The following is a 19564-nucleotide window of genomic DNA, read 5'->3' as shown; positions in this document are numbered from 1 at the left end:
GGGGTGGGGGTGTTTGTTTTGTTGTTTGTTTGGGTTTTTTTTAATATGATGGCTTGCAAACCACATTGTGTCCTGCCCTGCCCTGCCTCCCTGGCTGCCCGTTCACACTGCCATAGCAGAGAAGTGGGGTGGGCAGCTGGGCCAGTAACTTGCTCAAACTGCAAAAGCTAGATTTGTTGGAGAAAGTCTGCCAAGGCTTTAGTCATGTCTGAATTGTACTTGATTTAAAGTAAGTCACATTTTATCTTAATCCGTAACAAAAGTTTTACTGTTCTCAAGAGATTTTATTCACTAGGTGAACTATATTATTACTTTTGGTATTAAATAAGGTTGCTGACATAGTAATAATCTTCATTTCAGTTCTTGGAGACTCAAGGTTTTTTCCAGCGACACTCAAACTTAATTGTCCCTAGTGTATTTATCTTTGCAGATGGGAATTATTTTTACAGAGCTATGCGCTAAGCATGATTTTCATGACAAGTAATTGCAGAAATACTAGCTTAGACAATCTCTGGATACAAAACAATGTGCCTCTCTAAAGACAAACAGCTTATACCTAAGGCTAATAACGAAGACAATTATTTTCAGCTATTTGGGAGAGGGTCATTGCCAGACAAATTTACTTTTTATTAAGAACGTTCTTATCCTTAACTAAGCCTTTCAACTGGCTGACAGAAGAGCTAATTCCTATGCAATAAGCTTCAGTGGAGCCCAAGCCAGCCGCAGACACAGCTGTCCAAAGAGCTTGCTAACACAGTATGTCCTATTATAATCTGTCTAACAAATAACACAAAAGGTCTACATCTTTACAATCAAAACATAACAACTTATACAGCATTAAATAACAGTCTGAAAGATTGTTTCTTTGTATAAAAAAAGCAAAAAAATTAGGACCAAGAAGCCTCAGCTTCTGGAAGCCACACAGGAGGTCACAAACACACAAATTGATTTCCCCTCCTTCAGTGACTTTAAAAAGGAAAACATACATTTTAAAATATACAATTAAAACAAAAGCAATGGTGATATACACAACTTGACCGATTTGGAATTTACAGGAAGGGAGTCTACTAAATGAGAAGCCTTTCAGCCATTCTTTTTCAGCAGAGCACTAAAGAATGAAGCTCTAGTTGCTCTCTAAATATCTAAAATACCTGCACGAAGCACAATGTAGCTTTTGGAAGTCAATTTTGAAGGAAAGCTGGAGAAGAATGTACCTGGAATTCAATGAATGTACTCACACTGCAACATGGATAAAGAGGCAGCTTCCACGAGCAGCTTACAGAACCTCTTAACAGCAAGACATCCAGCAATTTCAAGACCTACATTCTTACATTATGTTTGACGTTCACTTGTAACAACTTAAACAAACACTATTTCTTTGTGTTAGCCAACTTAAGCATCACTTGATTAAAATAAATTATTGCCCCAATAGATATACATTTTCCTCCAAGATTTTTTAAAAACATCTTTTTATTTCTGTACCTTACAGAACTGCAGTGATCTACTCTCCACATGCTGTAAGTTATCACCCAGTGCTGAAGTTAATTGTCCACTATAAACAAACGTTTGCTATTTAATTAGCTTCCAATGAGATAACACTTCAGAATATGAGATTATATAGTCAAATATACCCAAAACACTTCCAGACAAACCATCAATTTCCCCCCGCCCCCCCCCATCTGTCCCATTTTCTAGGATTCAGCACAGGAGATAGACTACATCATCACTAACTATTATTCTGGTATCTCAAAAAGTTTTAGTTAACAATTATATTAAATTTGGATACTGACTTGCAAAGTACTAAGCAGCATGCTGAAGCCAGTCTATAATTGAATCTCATTTCCCTTAAAGTAAACAACTGCTATGTTAACGCCCCAAAAGAAGGAAAACTAGGAAACTGGAGTTATCTATTCACAATTCTCACTTTAATAAAAATATGTTTAAAGCCTAAATGGCACGTGATAAAACTGCTGTTTTCTTTTAGATGTTGAAACAACCTTTCTCACAAAATTATATTCTGAGAAATTTATTTCAAGCCTTTGTGAATTACAACTAGAAAGAGTGATTCTGAGACACCAAGCTCCATCACACAGGCCAAATGTGTCCACATAATTAAGGACAGCAACAGCCATAACTTCGACAGGGCAGAGCTGCCATCAGCCTCGGCACTGCGTACCATGTACCAGTATCACCTTGCTCATACACCATCTCACAGAATGGACAAGAATGTTTGGTAGTGCTTTTATCTGGAACCATGAGAATACACAAAAGAGTGCAACAATAGTTAATAACTTCTAGAACAAAAACTGGGGAGGAAGGAAAGGTGGAATGAAGAGAGAAGAACAGGAAAATAAAGTGATGAGATAAAACATCAGGTATGGGAAATACTTAATAATTTATCATCAAAAGATTTCCCTTTCCAAAGGAAGAAACAGAACACAAATGAAATAAATCTGCTGACAACAAATACCCATGAAACACACTGGCCAAATACCTTACTCCCTTCTAATACTGGTCCACCAAGAATAAGAATTTATTATTACTAACAATTAGTCTTAATTTTTTACTGCAGAAATAAGCAATGGAGCCACAAGTTCCCACTGTGTCAATAAGCTGAAAACAAATATTCCATCAAGCAATTATACTGCATCTGTATAGTCTTCTCTTCAAAAAAAAAAAAAAAAGTAAAAAGAGAAAAAGTTATTCTGTATTCTGCACATGATTTATTTCATAAGGTCTTCAAAGTCATGTGTAGAAATTACATAAACAAAGCCAAAGCACACACTTCTTTTTAAGCAGTCATATAACAGTAAGTCTTCAAGATTAATTAAAAGCCTGAACAATACTAAGGAATTTTTCTTTTACATTACAGTTCCTCAGAGTATCAGGTAAGATGCACCACATGAATAAGTATCTGCTCACCAGTTCTGCCTAACACAGCATGACACCAAGGGAAGCCCCAAGTTTCATATGTCAACATTCTCAGAGCACAGATTATCTAAGTTGGCCTCTAGTTTGGTCAGTATTGATTCCAAGTACGTTCTAGTGAAGCTCTTCAAAATCATTCCTTTAGTGCAGTTTTTCTAAGTCTTCATACAGTGCAGGCCAGAGAAGCATTTTCTCTGCTCAAGTCTTCCTCCTCCCTCACGAGGAGACACACATTCTCTTACCTTTCCTCTACTTATTTCTGAAACAAAGCCACTATTACAAAGCAGAGGAGGAGTTTCAAGTTCCTTTCGCTTTGCTTGTTTAGCCCTAGTCCTTCCTAGAAGAAGATTGTCCTAGATGTTTGCTGGAGACCAAAACAGGACTAACAGTCCTTTCTCTGTTCCTTAGCTATTGAGTATTTTCTTACTTAAGCATCATCATTTATCTGGGAGCCAACTTCTCTGCTTCCTGTATCTTATCTATCAATATTGCAGTGGCCGTAAACAAAAGTATAACAAAAGGCAAGGCTTGATGGAAAGTAATACTTTTTATTATATTTAGGGAAAGAATTTGCACATTTTAAATGTTTTTCAACTGTATCAGTTGGTCTAAAAAGAATTAATAGCCCTTTATATTTCATAGAAGCGTCTACCTGTGAATCAACAGGTTCAGGCTTTTAGGCATCAGCCTAAAGCCAAGACCAAGAAATAGCATTCACATGTTCACATGCCTCTTCCTGTCCACGACTACTTTCATCAAGTTAAGAGACAACTGCATACAAAATTCAAAGTTATTAAACATAAAATAGTCAAAATTGGAGAAAAATCTAAATATCTCATGTGTTTTTCTCATTACACAGCTGACGATTCAGGAGAGGAACTTGTGCACTGCTGCAGACAGCTCTTCATGCAGCTACAATAAGCATATTTGCAGGGAACTAGTAGACTAGACAGCCTTGGCAGGTCCCTTCCAACCTCAGGTTCTGTGGATAAGAAGTATTTTTCACAACTGAAGGAGAAGTCACAGAAGAGAATCAAGAACTACAAATGACGTGTACGACACACCTGGTCCCACAGTCATTCCAAAAAGGCAAAGAATTTCAGAATACGTTCTCTAAGCCTCAGAAACATGGGCAGAGGGGGGCAGGACAAGAGGGCATCAGTGGGAATGGTTCATCAGTGGAATATGACTACCCATGACTACCCTAGGAACACAGAGGGCTATGCAGCCAGATCAGACCACCACCTAGTAAAATCACTCTTACATATCCTAGCTCACTTTCTCAACGAGGTATCTAGAACAGAGAGTAGCCACGTAACAGCAAATTGCTAGCAAGAAAACCGTGTGAACACATGAGGCCACCCAGTAATTCAAGAAAAGTCAGTTTTTCAAAACTCTGAAGAGCTATTGTTTGTCATGGCACAATAGGGAACACAAATTATAGGTCTGACTATTTATAGAGCACTTAAATGTACACTAAAGTCTAATTTATTCCTAACTGTACATGCATTTAAAAATGGAATTATTTATTTACTGCATGCAACAATATGATGAAGAATTAACATTTATATCACATATTGAAATAGATCAATTTTAAAGTGCCAAAATACATGCATTGCTATAGAAAAAAATCAGTAGCTGGATGAAAAAACTTTTTTTATGTCACTTGTCCAAACCCAGGTGAAAATACTGGCAGTCAGAAGTTCATCTCCCATTTCAAAGATCTTAACTATGTCAGTACTCAACCTAGTTCCCACCAAAGCAGATTCAGGATCCTAGGTCAGTCAAGTTAATGAGACATGGATGACTTCTTTGGCTGCTACTCACGACACTAAAGCATCAGTAAGACTGTCAAGAATCACACTGATTTCATTCCAAGTACCAGCACAGCTTGGAAAGAGAGCAACAGGGCAGCAGCGGTGCCAAACACTGAATGCATATCCTGGGGAAGACATCTAAAAGAGGCATGGGGACAAAGAAAGGGAAAGCAGGAAGCTCAGTTTTTCATATCACCCGCAACAACTGGTTTCTTCCCACTATGTAAAAATGCAAAAAGATGACAGAATAATAGAAGAGGAAGCAGACCTTCCTGCTTTTCTTCAGCATTCAAAAGCGGATAAAGAAAACAGTTCCAAACAACAACATGCAGCCAGAGACAGACTGAGAAGATGCATCTTAGGCAAGGCCTAGACTCCTGACAAAGCTGATCCTAATCCCACATTCCTACTTCACCCCTCCAAATTTGGGCTTCCAGCACTGCCCACAACAGAAAATTGTAATTTTTACACGTATTAGCTGCACCCTGTTACCTAGAGGCTCGAAGACAAGCACGGTGTGCTTAAGAACCCATTAGCTCACAACAATTAATCCCAATACAAAACATCCAACAGTGCGTCAGAAAGCTAAGAATACATTCTCTATGCAATATTTTCCTGGCCCACATATAGCACAGACAAGGCCTATAGAAACATTTTTTTCACGGTCACGCTGGCGCATGCTAAGGAGAGATACTAAGGATGCCTGCTCAGAGGGAAGAAGGATATTTCATTTCCCAGTGCCATCCATCTGACACACTGTCCCCCTCCCCACCACTTCATACTTCAAGCACTGTATTTTCTTATAGTCAAAGTAAGACGGAATTCATTTAATCTATTCACACAATAACCCCTGCCCTGCATGGAAACAAACTGCTTGATGGAATGAAGTTTTGGGGTTTTTTTATAAGCCAAGTTTCAGCCACACCTATGATTTAAAATACATGAAAACTATTGCAAGTAAACTCCAAAAACGATACTGCATTTAACTTGGCTTCAGCCACAAGAACAACCAAAATTGAAAGAGCTGCCTAAGAAAACTTTGCTATCAAAATTCAAACTTCCATGGAAATCCTGACCCAGTAAAAACAGAAAACGTGCAATGTTTCTGCAGTACTGACTGCAGATACAAATGCTCCCTTACTCTTTCTTCCTACCCTGCAGTGACCTGCCTCCCCCCCCCCGAACTCCCACCCCGCTCGTGGGGCAGAGGGAGGATGCTGCTCCGGTCACTGCTCCTTTTCATCTTTACTGACCAAACTATTGCCCCACCTCATTAACTGCACTCATCCAAATCCCACTCTGAATAGGAATTTGCATATATACAAGCTTTTTGAAGCTTATTAATGTAATCTGAATGGCTCTCACACATTCATGAATTTATATTCTGCCTGTCCCTTTTTACATACACGGGCCAAAGTCACGGGGTGGTAAGGGAAGATTATTTACAATCTCATGACAAAACAAACCATTTTCTGGGTTTCAGCCTAGCGTTTTGGTATGAAGTGACTTTACCCTTCTGCCTCCTGATACACTCACTAGGTAACACACAGCTGTTTCTCCCAGGTAAGGATACTGTTAATGTTGTATTACTTCATCACCTTGCTCAACATTTACGTCAAAAGCAAAGGACAGTCCAGCATTGGGGAAAACATAAAAAGGCATCAAGATGTGAGTCATGCTCAGGCCCAAGGAATGAAGGAGTCTATGCATTTAATCAATTAATATTTAGCTCAAGCCCTGTACTAAGCTATGTGAATGTACTCTGAAAAACAAAGGCACATATTTAAAAAACTTTTCTAGTTAACTGAACATAGGAAACAAGTTTCAACACATCTCTGCTTCCCCTTAAAACAGCTTGGCACCACCTCAGAGTTCTACACATGTTTAAAAACAACAGAACAGTACAGGTCAAAGGAAACTATGAAAATCCAGTCCACACACACAAGCTGGGTATTCTTACAGCATTAATAATATTAAAAAAAAACAACACCAAAAACACAACAAAAATCCAAACACTAATAACCCCCCCTAAAAAAAAACAAAACAGGCCACAGATCCTTAGCTTACTATTCAAAGTTCTTCTATTACCTATGTGCCTGAGCTGTTCCAAGACCAAACAATAGAGGAAGGTCATGCGTGGCGTTCTGCTACATTGGCACAAGTAGCTTAACCTTTTCGCTAATGACCTAGAAAACTAAGTCATCAGTGGGGTGACAGAGCTGTAGATGATATGACATGGTTGTAAGGATGAAGGCAAACTGAAGAATCACTGGAAGACCTCAGTGACAGAGCAATTCAATGTACATAAATGTAAAGTGATGCTTATGGGGAAAAGCAGACCACAGAGGCCTAGCTTTATATCTAAAGTGATGGACTCTGGGATGACCTCTACCCCACTAGAGCAAGCTCCTGGGCCCAAGATAAACAGACATACAAAACCATCAGCACAGTAGCAGTCAAACATGCAAATCATTGTTAGAAATCGTTAGAAAAGGAACAGAGAGCAAACAAGAAACCATTATACACTATATAACCCCCTCGTTCACCCAGATCTCAAAGTGCAGGTGGTTTTGGTGGTCTCATCTTAAAAAAAAAGAAGATACATTAGAAATGGAAATGTTCACAGAAGATGACAGAAGTCCAGCATGACTTCCCTAATTAAGAAACAGCAAAAGCTAAGACTTTTCAAGCTAAACAACAGAGAACATGGGGACAGATACAACAGCAATCTAGAAAACTACAAACAGCACAAGGAGAGTGGACAGGGACCAGCTGTTCAGTCTCTTTCATTACACAATATAGAGACTGGTGGATGAAGCTGGCTGGAACCAGGCTCAAAACAAAAGAAGAAGGGTCCTCACACAGCAGGCAGAACAACAGAAATCCCTACCAAAATACTGTGAACAAAAGTAGTTTATATAGTTTCAATAAGAATCTGGACAGACACTTGGAAAATAGATTTATTATGGTTTGTCCAGCTAGTAGTCCCCATTGGGTTCAGAGGACAGAGCTTAAAATACCTGAAGACCGGGAGCACTGCAGGGAGGTGACAGTTATTTCTCATACTTTGTCCAGTTTTCACCTTTCCCTACACACTCACTTCTGGAAGGTGCAAGAGACAATACCGGGCCAGATGGACCCTTGGTCTGAACCAGTACAGCTACTTTTACATTCTTAAGGTTCAGTTTATAAGGCGTGTTTATGTTTAGCCACTTCCTCAGAAACCCAAGTGACCTTGTCACAAGAGCCTTTAATAAAAAGGTTACTTCTCAACTGAAAGAGTCAAGTTTTAACACCAAAGAGGTAGAAGTGGAATTAACTTTATCAAAACCTGGCATACACCCTTTAGAAAAATATTATCTAAAACACTTTTTTCAAACCAACAACAGTCCTGACACTTGATTAAAAAAGTTTGAAGCCCTGCCATCAAGTGGCCTCAGCAGATTCACTGACGAGATACTGCTAAGTCAACACAGAACCTACGAAAAAGAGGGCTTTGTTTCTGTACCACTACTGAAGTTTCTACATTTTTCGTTTTGGTGCACTACATTTATAGGTGCACTAACAGCTCCATCGATAGCTTGTGCAGAGCTGTCTCTAACAGATTTTTCAATAAGCTGAAAATCTACACAAATACTTGGACTGTTTCAAAGACTCTTACGTTGCACCAGGGAAACAAGATACAACATCTGCACAAAAGTGAGATCATTTTGTCAAGGGAGTCTCAAGAAACAATATGAGGAATGAATGTATCAGAAAACATTCTCATCCACACAACTTTTTACAACACACTCCTGCAGCTCATATTACAGGCTCTACCTGAAGCAAACACATTATCGCTATTGTATTTGGCCTCTGATTTAAAAAAAAAATAAATGTGAGCTGCACCCACGCTAAATTGCCAAGTTAAACTAGGTTCACTGCTCTTTCCATTCTATATTCTATTTTGCATGCTAACTAATCATGTTTTCAGTTGAAAAGCTGAACTGAGGCCTTATTAAGTCTGGACCCTGCTCTACAAAGAGGGCAGGGAGGCACATCTTGCAGAAGACTATAAATGAAGGTAAGCAAGAAGTTTCAGCTCTGAGTGATTCTCACCTGACTGTCCCACTTTAAGGGACAGTAAATTTCTTCATGTGGCTGGAGAGCCAAAGCAAGCTGTCTGCTTACACAGCGAACAAGCTGAGATGCTCTTCTTAAGAAGAATGACACACTTTCTCAGGAGCGAAGCTCTGGCACCGTCACAGGCGAAACAAAGCTGGAGGAACCTCACAGACACTGCTACACCAATATGCAGAAGGACCAAGATTAGACCAGACCAGTAAAGTGACTCTCAAGAGTACCAGTTGCTCTACAGAGATACATAGAGCCAATTTTAATCCCAGAAGCAGCATAGGATAAATTATTCTGCTAAACTCTGCGTTTTGGCTCAGCTGCCACTCTGCTCCCCTTTGTGAGCCTCAAGAACAGAGTAGCAGCACCAAGCAAATGCACGGTCAAGAAGGCCAAGGCTGAAATCTGACGGACTTCTAAGGCACCTTGTTGCAAACCGCACCCCCTGAAAATGCTGCAGATGATGGACACTACAGCTGTTCAACAGTTGTACAGTACGGAAAGGTAAAGCCACAATTCTGGCTGGCAGCTTGAGTAGATGCCCAGTGGAAGAACCACTGTGAATACAAACCCCTACAGCTTCAACATAAAATTCTAGTGCACCTAAAGCACTCTGTAGTTTTATACTTCCGTCATCTCTTTGGAAGAGAACTGCTTTTTCCTAGTATAAACCTACCTTAGAAAAACAGGCCTCTATTCTCCACTCTGCCCAAAGATTGTGACTTAACTCCCACCCAACATACACTTCTGAGAATATCTATCACGTATGTTTGCACACTCGAATGGCTGTGGCCACAAAAGACATATCTTCAGGAAGTGAAGGCAATGCTGCAACCAAGCAGTAAGGGGACTGAGCTCAGTCTTATATCTGCTTTATAGTCATGTATTTAATGGGAGGGGAGGAAAGAGTGGGAGAGCTTGGTATACTCATTTTCAATATGGACAAGAATCCTGTGGAGCCTCCTGGTGAAGAGATGCCTACCTACTGCCTGTCATCATCTCCCCTCAGAAGGCTCACTACTTTTGAAATCTAATTTTTTGAAGCAACCTCCACCTTTTCCAGTGATACCAGTGGACAGCTTCAGGAGCTACTTTTGCACATTTTGGAGGGTGTTAAGGATTTGGTAATACATCTCCACTAACAGAAATCCACAGGAATAAAAACTCCTCAAGAACTACATCCATGGCATGGAATCACCTGCCCAAATCCCACCTCCAAACAAGCTGCTAGTATCATATTGTCAAAAATGTGAAGTACAGCAAGATGATGTGGCAAGCGGCTGGGGGAAAAGGACTTTTTCCAGTCTGGTGAAGAGAAGGTTTTTGAGGAGCCTAATCACAACCTTCCAGCATGTAAAGGAGGTCATCAATAAAACAGCCATGATCTTCACAGGGGTACACGGCAGAAGGATTAGAGACAATAGGCACAGCTGAAATAAGAGGTTCAGGATGGATACTAAAAAAAAATGTTTCTACCATGACAACAGTCAAGCAGTGGAAAAGGCTGCCCACAGAGGCTGTACAGTCTCCATCCTTGGAGGTTTGAAAGACCAGACTGCATAAAGTCCCAAGTAACCTATTCTGACCTCATAGCTGACCCTGCTTCAAGTAGGAGGTTGGACTGGAGATTTCCCAAGGTCCCTTCCAACCAAAAATCACCAAATAATCTATGGTCAGGATCAAGAGAGCAACTAGGTGGTCATACTGAAAATAACACCAAGAAAAGCTAACAGGAGAGTCCTACTGAACTCTTGGTTTGAGGAATTTAGCACAACAAATCGTATCTGGGCTGCAAACTGGGGAAAAAGCACTCTTGGTACACGCTATAAACATGCAAGGAATAGGGAAGAACACACCTACAGAGATAAAGGGACACTTCACAACTTACTATTCTGGAAAAGTTGTTGGCTGTGTACCAGCCCCAAGGCAGGGCAGAGATTGAAATTCTCCCTTTCTTACTCTCTCCTGCTGTTAGACGTACTTCCAGGATGGAAATTGGCAACTGAAGCATTACCTACAGCCCATGCAGTCCTGGCAGAAGCAGAGAGGAGGCAGAACTCATACATGTTTATTAGCATGTATCCAGAAAGCTCATTACCATTTCCTAAACAAAACAAGGCAAGTTCACTACTGAGCAATCTTCAGTGATGCACATAAAGTGAATAACACTTATCTTTCTGTCCTCTGTGCTAAATAAACCTTAACATACCCAGAGTTTTTACTCTGCTGCAGAGCCTAGGACTCTATCCTTACCAAGCAATGGCTTTTAAAGGCTCCTTTTCCTTCGCCATCAATTATCATGCCACTTCCTATATAAATCTCTTGTGTATCACCTCCTATAGACATAAAGGTCAATCTTACGTTGACCTTTGGTCTAATTGTATACTAGCTTTTCATTTCTTTGTTTCACATATTCTAGACAAGCCACATAATACCCACCTTCTGCTAATTTCTACTCCCCTACCCTTGGAATACAATGCTTGCTTACAGAGCACTCTGGTATCCCTCCAGTATACACTAAGGGACAGAACACAACAGCAGAGATGTGGCAGTACCTCTATAGCCATCCCTAATCCCAACAGGAGAATAAGATTAAGCAAATTGCTGACAAACTCCTGGATCAATACAGCTGCAACACACACAGAAGTCTTGACAAAACAATAAGAAAAGAAATTACAATAGAAAGGTCTGTACCACAGCACGAAGAGAACAATGATATGATGTTACCTGGTTTTTTGGTTTTGGCTGCTATTGAAAATTTGAAAGATCAGAACAAGGCTAGATTAGTAACATCTCCCGTCCCCATCCTCAACAGCACATATTCCTATTTTCAAAGGTTAATGTCATCTACTTTTTGTTGCAGCCCCAAAGTTTCTAATTTACTCTGAAATAACCACATTTTATGGCTGTGACTAGTTGTTAAAAATGGCTTTGATAGCATGGAGTAAAATTACAGAAATAAGCACCCTTTTGTAAGCTACTGGAGCTCCTTTCTTCTCCTCACCCCCTTCCCCTTAACTAGCAAAAGAATCTACTTTTAAGAAAGGCATTTATTTTCATGAACAGACTACCATTGAAGGTACTACATGCAATTTTTGCATCATAAGATCCAATCATCTTCATTTCAAAAAGCACAAACCAACACTTCTAGCATTTATTGGCCTACACAGAGCTGGAATAGTAACAGAGCAATGAGACAATCAATACCTGAGCCTGATCAAGAGGATTCCAAAAATCAGCTGCCCAAGCACGTGTCACAGCAGTCACCCAAAGAATATATTTCCCCTTTTCTCCCCCTTCCCTTAAGAACAGGACAAAATGTTTCTCTGTGATTCTCACAGGCACATTTGTGTGCAAACCAGAGGTGAAGCTCCTGCTTACAGGGGACAGCACAAGCTGAGGCAGCTGGGCTGCAGAAGAGACACAGGCTATATACCAACAGTTTTTTAAACATGAAAACCACATTTGCATTCTTCACTGAAATCATGGCTTTCAGAAGGTTTTTACTACTATTTATGGAGGGCGATAAAGCAGTCTTCCATTAGAAGGGCACCTGTAATATCTTTCAAGGCAAAAGTTTCTAAAGTAGAAGCACAGCAGCAAAAGTAAACAGACATTTCTGAGACAATGTTTGTAGGTAGAATTCTTTCCTTGTGGAGCCAAAGGGCCAAACACCAATACCATAAAGTAAGAGAAAAGCTGCAACAGATCCAACACCTTTCCTAGCCACTGGGTGATCACGAGACCCCACAAAGTAACCCTTTCAAAATGTTGATTCACAGCCAGAAATGTGCTATTACTCCACTAGTTTCAGCAGAGACCAGTGAACCCCAGGCTGATGGCATCCACCAGCCAACTAACCCTGGGGTTCAGCTCCAAACTCACTCATAAACATTACTACAATCAACAGGGACTACAAGAGATGCTTCAGAGAAACACAGCAGCTAGGCACTCAGAGGATCAGAGAGGGCTGGGGGTATCTCAGAACAATTACAGGGAGCACTCGAGTCTCAAGTGTTTGGAAGTTCTGTTTTGTTTTTCACTATAATGGCACTAAAGAGAAAAATGATCAGATGTTGACTTCTACAAGAATGGATTACAGGAACTAAAATCCACTGTGCCAAACACATTAGTGACAAGCCTGCACTTATCTTTGTGCTCTATATGAATGCAGGTCAGAGTATAAAACATACCAGTCATCTACATCCCTATAAATAACTTCAGTATCTGAAGATATCTTAACTCTCTACACCCTGCTTTTCATGGGATGCTTTTAAATATTTGCCTTGTGTCTCATCCATAACCATTCTTACCAATGGCCAAGCAGCCCCGAGCCCTTCCCCTCCCTAGGGTAACACTCTTCTCTTACTCTCACGGAATAAAGCCAAGTAAGATGCATCTACTACCCGCTTTTTCATTTCTAAGCCTTTTAACTGCAATTTCTAAATACCTTTATAACTAAAGGAGAAATGAACTGTAAACCCATTAAACATAACTGCTATGGACTATTGGTTCTTACACCTTCCTTCACACAAGTGACAATGAGTAAGAATTTCACTTGCACAGGCCTACAAATACTTCCAGGATGGCCCCTAAAGCGTGGGAGGGGTTTATACTAGAATTGTACTGATACTATATTTACGTGTACACAATATGCAATCTGGTTTTTATTGGCAATAAAGAAGTGTTATGGATTGGGGCTTTGACAGTTAAGCAGTGATGCACAGCTGCCAATTTTATTCATCTGTTATCTGCAATTCCAGTGTTGAAGATCAAAAGCTCAAAAAAGGTACCTAGACTAAAATACAGTTAAGAATACCATTATAACTGACATATACCAAATTACAGGCATGAAAATAACGTAATCTGTGGACTCAAATAACAAAGAAAAGTGGATTATATTGACTTTAATCACAGAAACACGCAACCCCAGCAACTTATAAAAGGATTAAGCAAAAATAGCTCATAATACAGAGGAGTATAATTCTAATTGAACACTGAAATAGGTAGCTTACACTTATTGGCATTGACGATGCAATTTAACACACTGCATTTCCATACCAGAGACCCATTTGTCACTATTATCACCACCACCTGAAAGCTGTGCTACTAGCCTCTCCCCCACAAAAACTGCTTCCCTGTATTTAGGGGAGGGGTATTCCCCAACTGAATATTTTTAAATGGTTTGTTTTCATCACCATTGTGTGGAAATGCTATTATGAATTTTCATTCAAACTCTTGGCTCACTTTTTTTTTTTTAAAGTATAAATTGTGTCTAACAAGAAACACACCAGGGATCCCTTCAATCCCCAAAGGCACTTTCTTAAAAGGAGAGAGAACAAAGGAGAAAACCTCCCAGCATGTGCTTTCCAAACCAGCTTCTTAGGACAGTATCAAGAATGACAATACTAGAACATAAGCTTTTCTTTTTCATTCTTTGATCCATGTATAATTGAATTGATTATTGCAAACTGTGTAATGATTTCCAAAAGACTTGAGTAGAAGGCAAAGATCACAACAATCTAATAACCAATTTAAAGAGATGTAAGAAATATTGAAGGAAAGATTTAATCACTCAAGTATACTCCTTCCAATTAGAAAGAGCTTTAAATAGCTTACCTTGAGATAAATTAGATTCTGTATGCAATTATACAGGAATAGTAATTAAGATCAGGAAAATTCACATATGCCTCAGCCTATAGAGTTAGGGAGGTAATCCACAGAACAGAATTTTCAGCTACCTTGTTTCATCGATAGAAATGAAAACATACTGGTTCAATTTATCCAAACCTTTGAGAGTACCAAAGAATTCAGTAACTTTACAAGTCTGGGATCTGCAAAGTATGTTTGATCTTATCTGATTATTTTTTTTCCCCCAATAGGACAAACATTCTTAAAATGGGGCAAGAAACTGAAATACTCTTGATCGTGGTAAGAAAATACATTACAGGAAACACTGTTTCCATGATTTAGAACTCTACGAAAAATTATGGCAAGTAAGAATGACCACTGTTTTACTGGAGGAAGCAAGAACTTTAATTTTACTTTATGCATTTAGCAAGACCACCCGGCATATCACATTCCCCAATTTACATGTGTGTACACTACCTACATGTAACCCCACAGTCCTTTACACGGGCAGGCAAGAAAGTTTTAGGAGCTTGACTTAAAAGTTTTTCTGACAAACTTCAGCTGGCAAGGCAAGATAGTTACTGCGCAACTATTACATTTGATTTTAGTTTTTAAAGGTCACTGCATTTGAAATCAATGCCATTTGCTAATTGATCAGAGAAGTAATATGGAAAGATTTTACCTAAGAAAATTTAAATAATTAAAGGAATTTGCTGTTCATTCTTCAAATAGGGTCTTAATCACAGAGCTTCCCTTAGTTACCTCTCAACTTTGAAAAAAAGAAAGCATTTAAAGGCATCTTTTCTGGGGATGTCCTCCTGTTTAAAAATACCCACTGCACCCAACTACGATGTAACAGTTTTCCATTAGCCACATTCTTCCAAGGGGCACTCACCTCATCCAGTACCTAACAACTGAGCTGTACTACTTCTGGAAAACCTGTATGTGACAGCTACAGCCCTAAGCAGAAATTTCATGCCCCCTTGTCTTTCACTTGCCTTCCTGACAGAGGAGGACACACCCACACACCTCTTTGTCTACAGAAAAAAAAAAACAACCAAACCCCAACCTATTGAAGTCTTCAAAGTATGAATTCACGAAGTAGCTATTTTTATATTATGTAAACTGCCAAGCCCCCACAGCTACCAAAAAAGAAACCCCAACAACAACTTTTTGCAGAATACAGTGCTACGCATCCTACAGTCGCAGCTTGCGAGTACCACTACATATCCTGAGCAGCAAAGTGAAATTGAAAATAAACTATTCAGTTTGGCATTTACTCTTCAGATCCCTGAGGTAGCAACAGTACTTTAAAAAAAAAAAACCAACATAATTTCCCTCTACCAGTTCTCAAGAAGCAGGTTTCAGAAAGGGATCAATAAAGAAGTCCAGGATGACAAGCAGACACAAATACACTTCTGTGAAAGCTCCACCTGTAAAGCTGCAGAGAAAGAGAAAAGGACAGGCCTCTACTCCACACTCGCACAGACCAACAGCACTCCAACACGTGTGTACGTACGCACAGCCTGGAGGCTCTGCGATGGACAAGAGGAGAGGCTTCAGGTTTCAAAGCTCCTAAGATCAATAAATTGTCAATTCTCATAGCAAAATCATGCCTTCCAGCACTGTCCCTTGACCGCCATCCTGCCATCTTAACAAACATCAAAAAAAAACCCAAAACATAAACCCCCGAACTTTATTCCCTAGCTCTCGTCTCTTTTAACTCTATTTGAGTCAGCCTTGCTTATAAAGGCATCACATAAACCCACGCTGGCTACTGTGCACCAGAAACTCTTAAGAGTCCGTTACCAAAACACACTATCTGCCACACAAAAATTAACCAAAGCTTAACACTGGAATGACATCTCAACTCTTTAGCTCATCATGTGGGAACCACAATCTGAAGGGGGGAAAAAAAAAAAAAAGGCTCAGGGATAACACAGCTCAACCAATATCTTCTTTTAAGATACCCACAAAAACAAAGGACAGAGAGGGATTTAAAGGAGGATCTATTTGTCCCGACCTGGCAAACAGAAACCCCCAAAAGCTGGAACACGTACAAGACTTTATACTTTACATCCTGACAGCTCTATAAGCATCTAGAAAGGAAAGCACAAGAAACTACTGATACACAGAAAACTGAGACTACCGAAACTCTTAGGAAAGACAAAATATTTCCCTAGTCATACTTAACATATTCTGTAGTTTATGTTACACATTTAATATACTTCTGATTTGTGTCTTCCACTGTATTAACTTTAAAGTAGGAGACCGAAGCCCTCCTGATGAATAACGACCCTATGACAACTGCAATGAGATTCTCAAACTTTTAAATACACTGATGGGTGTGCAAGGCAGAGTGAACCCACACACACACCCTGCTAAAGCGACTGGGAAGTTTCCTGGGGTGTTATTTGTTAGTTCGGTGTCTCTTGGTTTTGGTTAGTTTCTTGTTGGTTTGTTTTTGGGGGGGTTTTTTTTGGTTTTTTGTTGGTGTGTTGTTTGGTGTTTTTTTTTTTTTTGGGGGGGGGGGGGGGGGGCACAGTGGTGATACCTCACCACCCACTATTCCACCACTACTATTCCTCAAAATACCTGACGGGACGCGCTGTGCAGAGTCGTTGCCTCCCCTCCACCCCGGCTGAGCCCCACCTGAGCCCCCCGCCCAGCTTCACCCCCTCGGGGGGCTGTAACTTCGCTCGATGGTGCTTTAGAGCACCGGGATTCCGTGCGGTTCGCAGGATGACAGGCAGAGCCGCCAGCTGGACACTGCAGAACTCCTCAACATCTGCCTGTGCGGCCCCTTATTCACCGGGGGGCAGGAGCGGGGCAAGGCAAGCGGGGCTCCCCCGGCGGTCCCCCCCCTCACCCCCGGCGGCGAGGGCGCTCGCTAGGAGCCGGCCGCCTGTCAACGGCTGGCGGAGCCGCTCCTCGGGGCTCCCTCCCCGCGCGGCGCCGCTGCCGGAGTCCCCTGGAAACTTTGCGGGGAGCCCGGGGAACCATCCCCCGTCTCGGCTACGGCCGAGCCCCGCTGCCCAGCGCCGGCAACTCCCGGGGGCTCCCCCGGCCGTCGTCGCCGCCGCCCTCACCCTCCGCGACGGCCCGGCCCGAGCCCAACCACCGCCTCCGTGGGGCTGAGGGAAGCCCTCCCCGCCCGCACACCCCGGCCCGGCGGGGCTGCCCGGCGGAGCTGGGTCGGGCGGGAGGCGAGGGGAGGACAGCTCCGCTCCCCGCCCCGCTCCGTCCCTCAGCCCCCGCTGCCGGCGGGGCGCCGCCGCAGCCACCCCAGCGAGGCAGCACCGAGGGGCACCGCGGGGCTCCGGCAGCGGCTCGGCTCGTCCCCGGCGCCGGGGGGAGCACAGCCGCGGCGGCCCCGAGCGCGGCAGCGAGAGGCATCGCGAAGGGAATTGAAGCTGCGCTTTACCTTTAGTTCCGCACTGTCCGCCATCTTGCAACTCCGGGCGCAGGCGCAGTGAACCCCGCCGGGACACCGCCCCCCCGCCGCCCCCCCGCCGGCACGCAGCGCGCAGCGTTTGAATCGCGGCGCCATTTTGTCCCTCCTCTGCGCTGCGCTGGGCAGGGGGTCTCCGGCGGGTAGCGGTTCGCGGGACCCCTCCCCAGGGCTGCGGGGAGCCCCGGGCCTTCAGCGGGGTGTCTCCGAACCGCCCCGCGGGCAGGCTGCCGCCGCCGCTGCCCCGCCTGGAAAGTTTCCCCCCGTGACAGCGCGGCTCCCCTGGGTTCCGCCTTCCCCGCTGCTCACGCCGTGAGGGCAACGGGGCGCTGAGGGGAGCGCGGCCCGGCTCTCCTCAGCCGCGCCGGGCAGAGCCCTCGGGGCGCCGGGGGCCCTCGGGGCTGGGATCACCAGCGGGAAGAGGTGGATACACAATTCCTGTAGTAATTAGTTGATTAAAATCGGGATTTGCAACTCGGCTTCCTGCTGCTTAATCCGCAGGTTCAGGAGGGAAGCAGCAGCCCGGGTCTAGGCGGGGGTCCCGTACCCGGCTCTGCCGGTGGGGCGAGGCGGGCTGCAGGGCTCCGGCAGTTCGGCCAGAGCGTGTCCTGCCAGCAGCCGGCCTCCAGCTCCTCGGTGGTACGAACCGCAGCACCAAGCGGGATATAATAAGTTTTATTTCCCAGAGCTACTGCAGAAGAAGTTCAGGGAATCGACGTAAGCTTGCCCGGGTTTTCCTCTTTCTTAGGAAAAGCAATACAAATGTTCCCAGGAGGGCCTGCGGGGTCAGAGCAGAGCTTGTAGACCCTGCCTGTGTCATACCATTTTCAAATAAAATGGGGTTCTTCAACAGCAGACCAGATAGTGCAGAGGGGAAAGATACATACCAGAAATCCTACCCAGCAAGACGACTGCATCAGTTGTGAAGTTGGTCGGCTTAAATTCTAGAATTTCAGTCACACACCTGAGCTTGATTCAGCTTTCTTTTTACCTGTGTGTTGCTCTGTATGTATGGGTTGCCATGACATTTTTTCCACTTGGCCGTTACCTTAGTGCATAGGATGGAAAAAAATTGCTGAACGTGGCCTATATTGTACACTTTTAAATGAGATACAAAATTTGCTATTTTTCCATAACTGCTATAAAATTCACCATTGTCCATTCAGAACGCACTTACATTATCTGCATTGCAAGACAAAAAATGCATTAATGTCTCCAGTCTGGAGATTAAAGAAAGCATGCTTGAGGCCACACAGGGAATCAGCAGTAAAAAGATTACCACTCATGATTATTTTACTGAATTATAATTTATGTCTCCCATATGACCTGACTAGTTAGCCACAATTTCAAATTATGTAGTTTCCATTGAGAGAAGAATGTGATAGTGGTATCAAATATCTTACTAGAAAAGTAGCTTTTTGATAGCATCTTGTTTATTGGTAAGAATATATATGAAGATGCCGATTCTCTGAATGAAGGAAAACAACCCACATCTCTTCCCAAACATTTCATTTCAAAGCATTTCACCCAGAAACATTCCCCAGCTTGGTCCCAAGACCAGACTGACAGAAAACCAAGGTGCATCTTTTGTGACTCCTCACTGGTACCCCTCTTTCTTCTGTAG

The 19564-nt window shown here is 42.4% G+C and overlaps 1 protein-coding gene across 3 annotated transcripts in view; it reads right to left on the bottom strand.

The window, feature by feature from the left end:
- PIAS1 (protein inhibitor of activated STAT 1) overlaps nucleotides 1-18013 on the bottom strand; it is a 67059-nt gene extending 49046 nt beyond the window's left edge. For all 3 annotated transcript variants that reach the window (XM_056345665.1, XM_056345662.1, XM_056345664.1), the window contains exon 1: nucleotides 17914-18013. In XM_056345665.1, the coding sequence (XP_056201640.1) occupies nucleotides 17914-17937 (24 nt within the window). In that variant the 5' untranslated portion in view covers nucleotides 17938-18013. The remainder of the gene's footprint in view (nucleotides 1-17913) is intronic.
- Nucleotides 18014-19564: the final 1551 nt, after the last annotated feature.

The sequence above is a fragment of the Falco biarmicus genome, chromosome 7, assembly GCF_023638135.1.
Source record: "Falco biarmicus isolate bFalBia1 chromosome 7, bFalBia1.pri, whole genome shotgun sequence".
Classification (NCBI taxonomy): Eukaryota; Metazoa; Chordata; class Aves; order Falconiformes; family Falconidae; genus Falco; species Falco biarmicus.
This window is presented reverse-complemented; position numbering and strand designations above follow the sequence as displayed.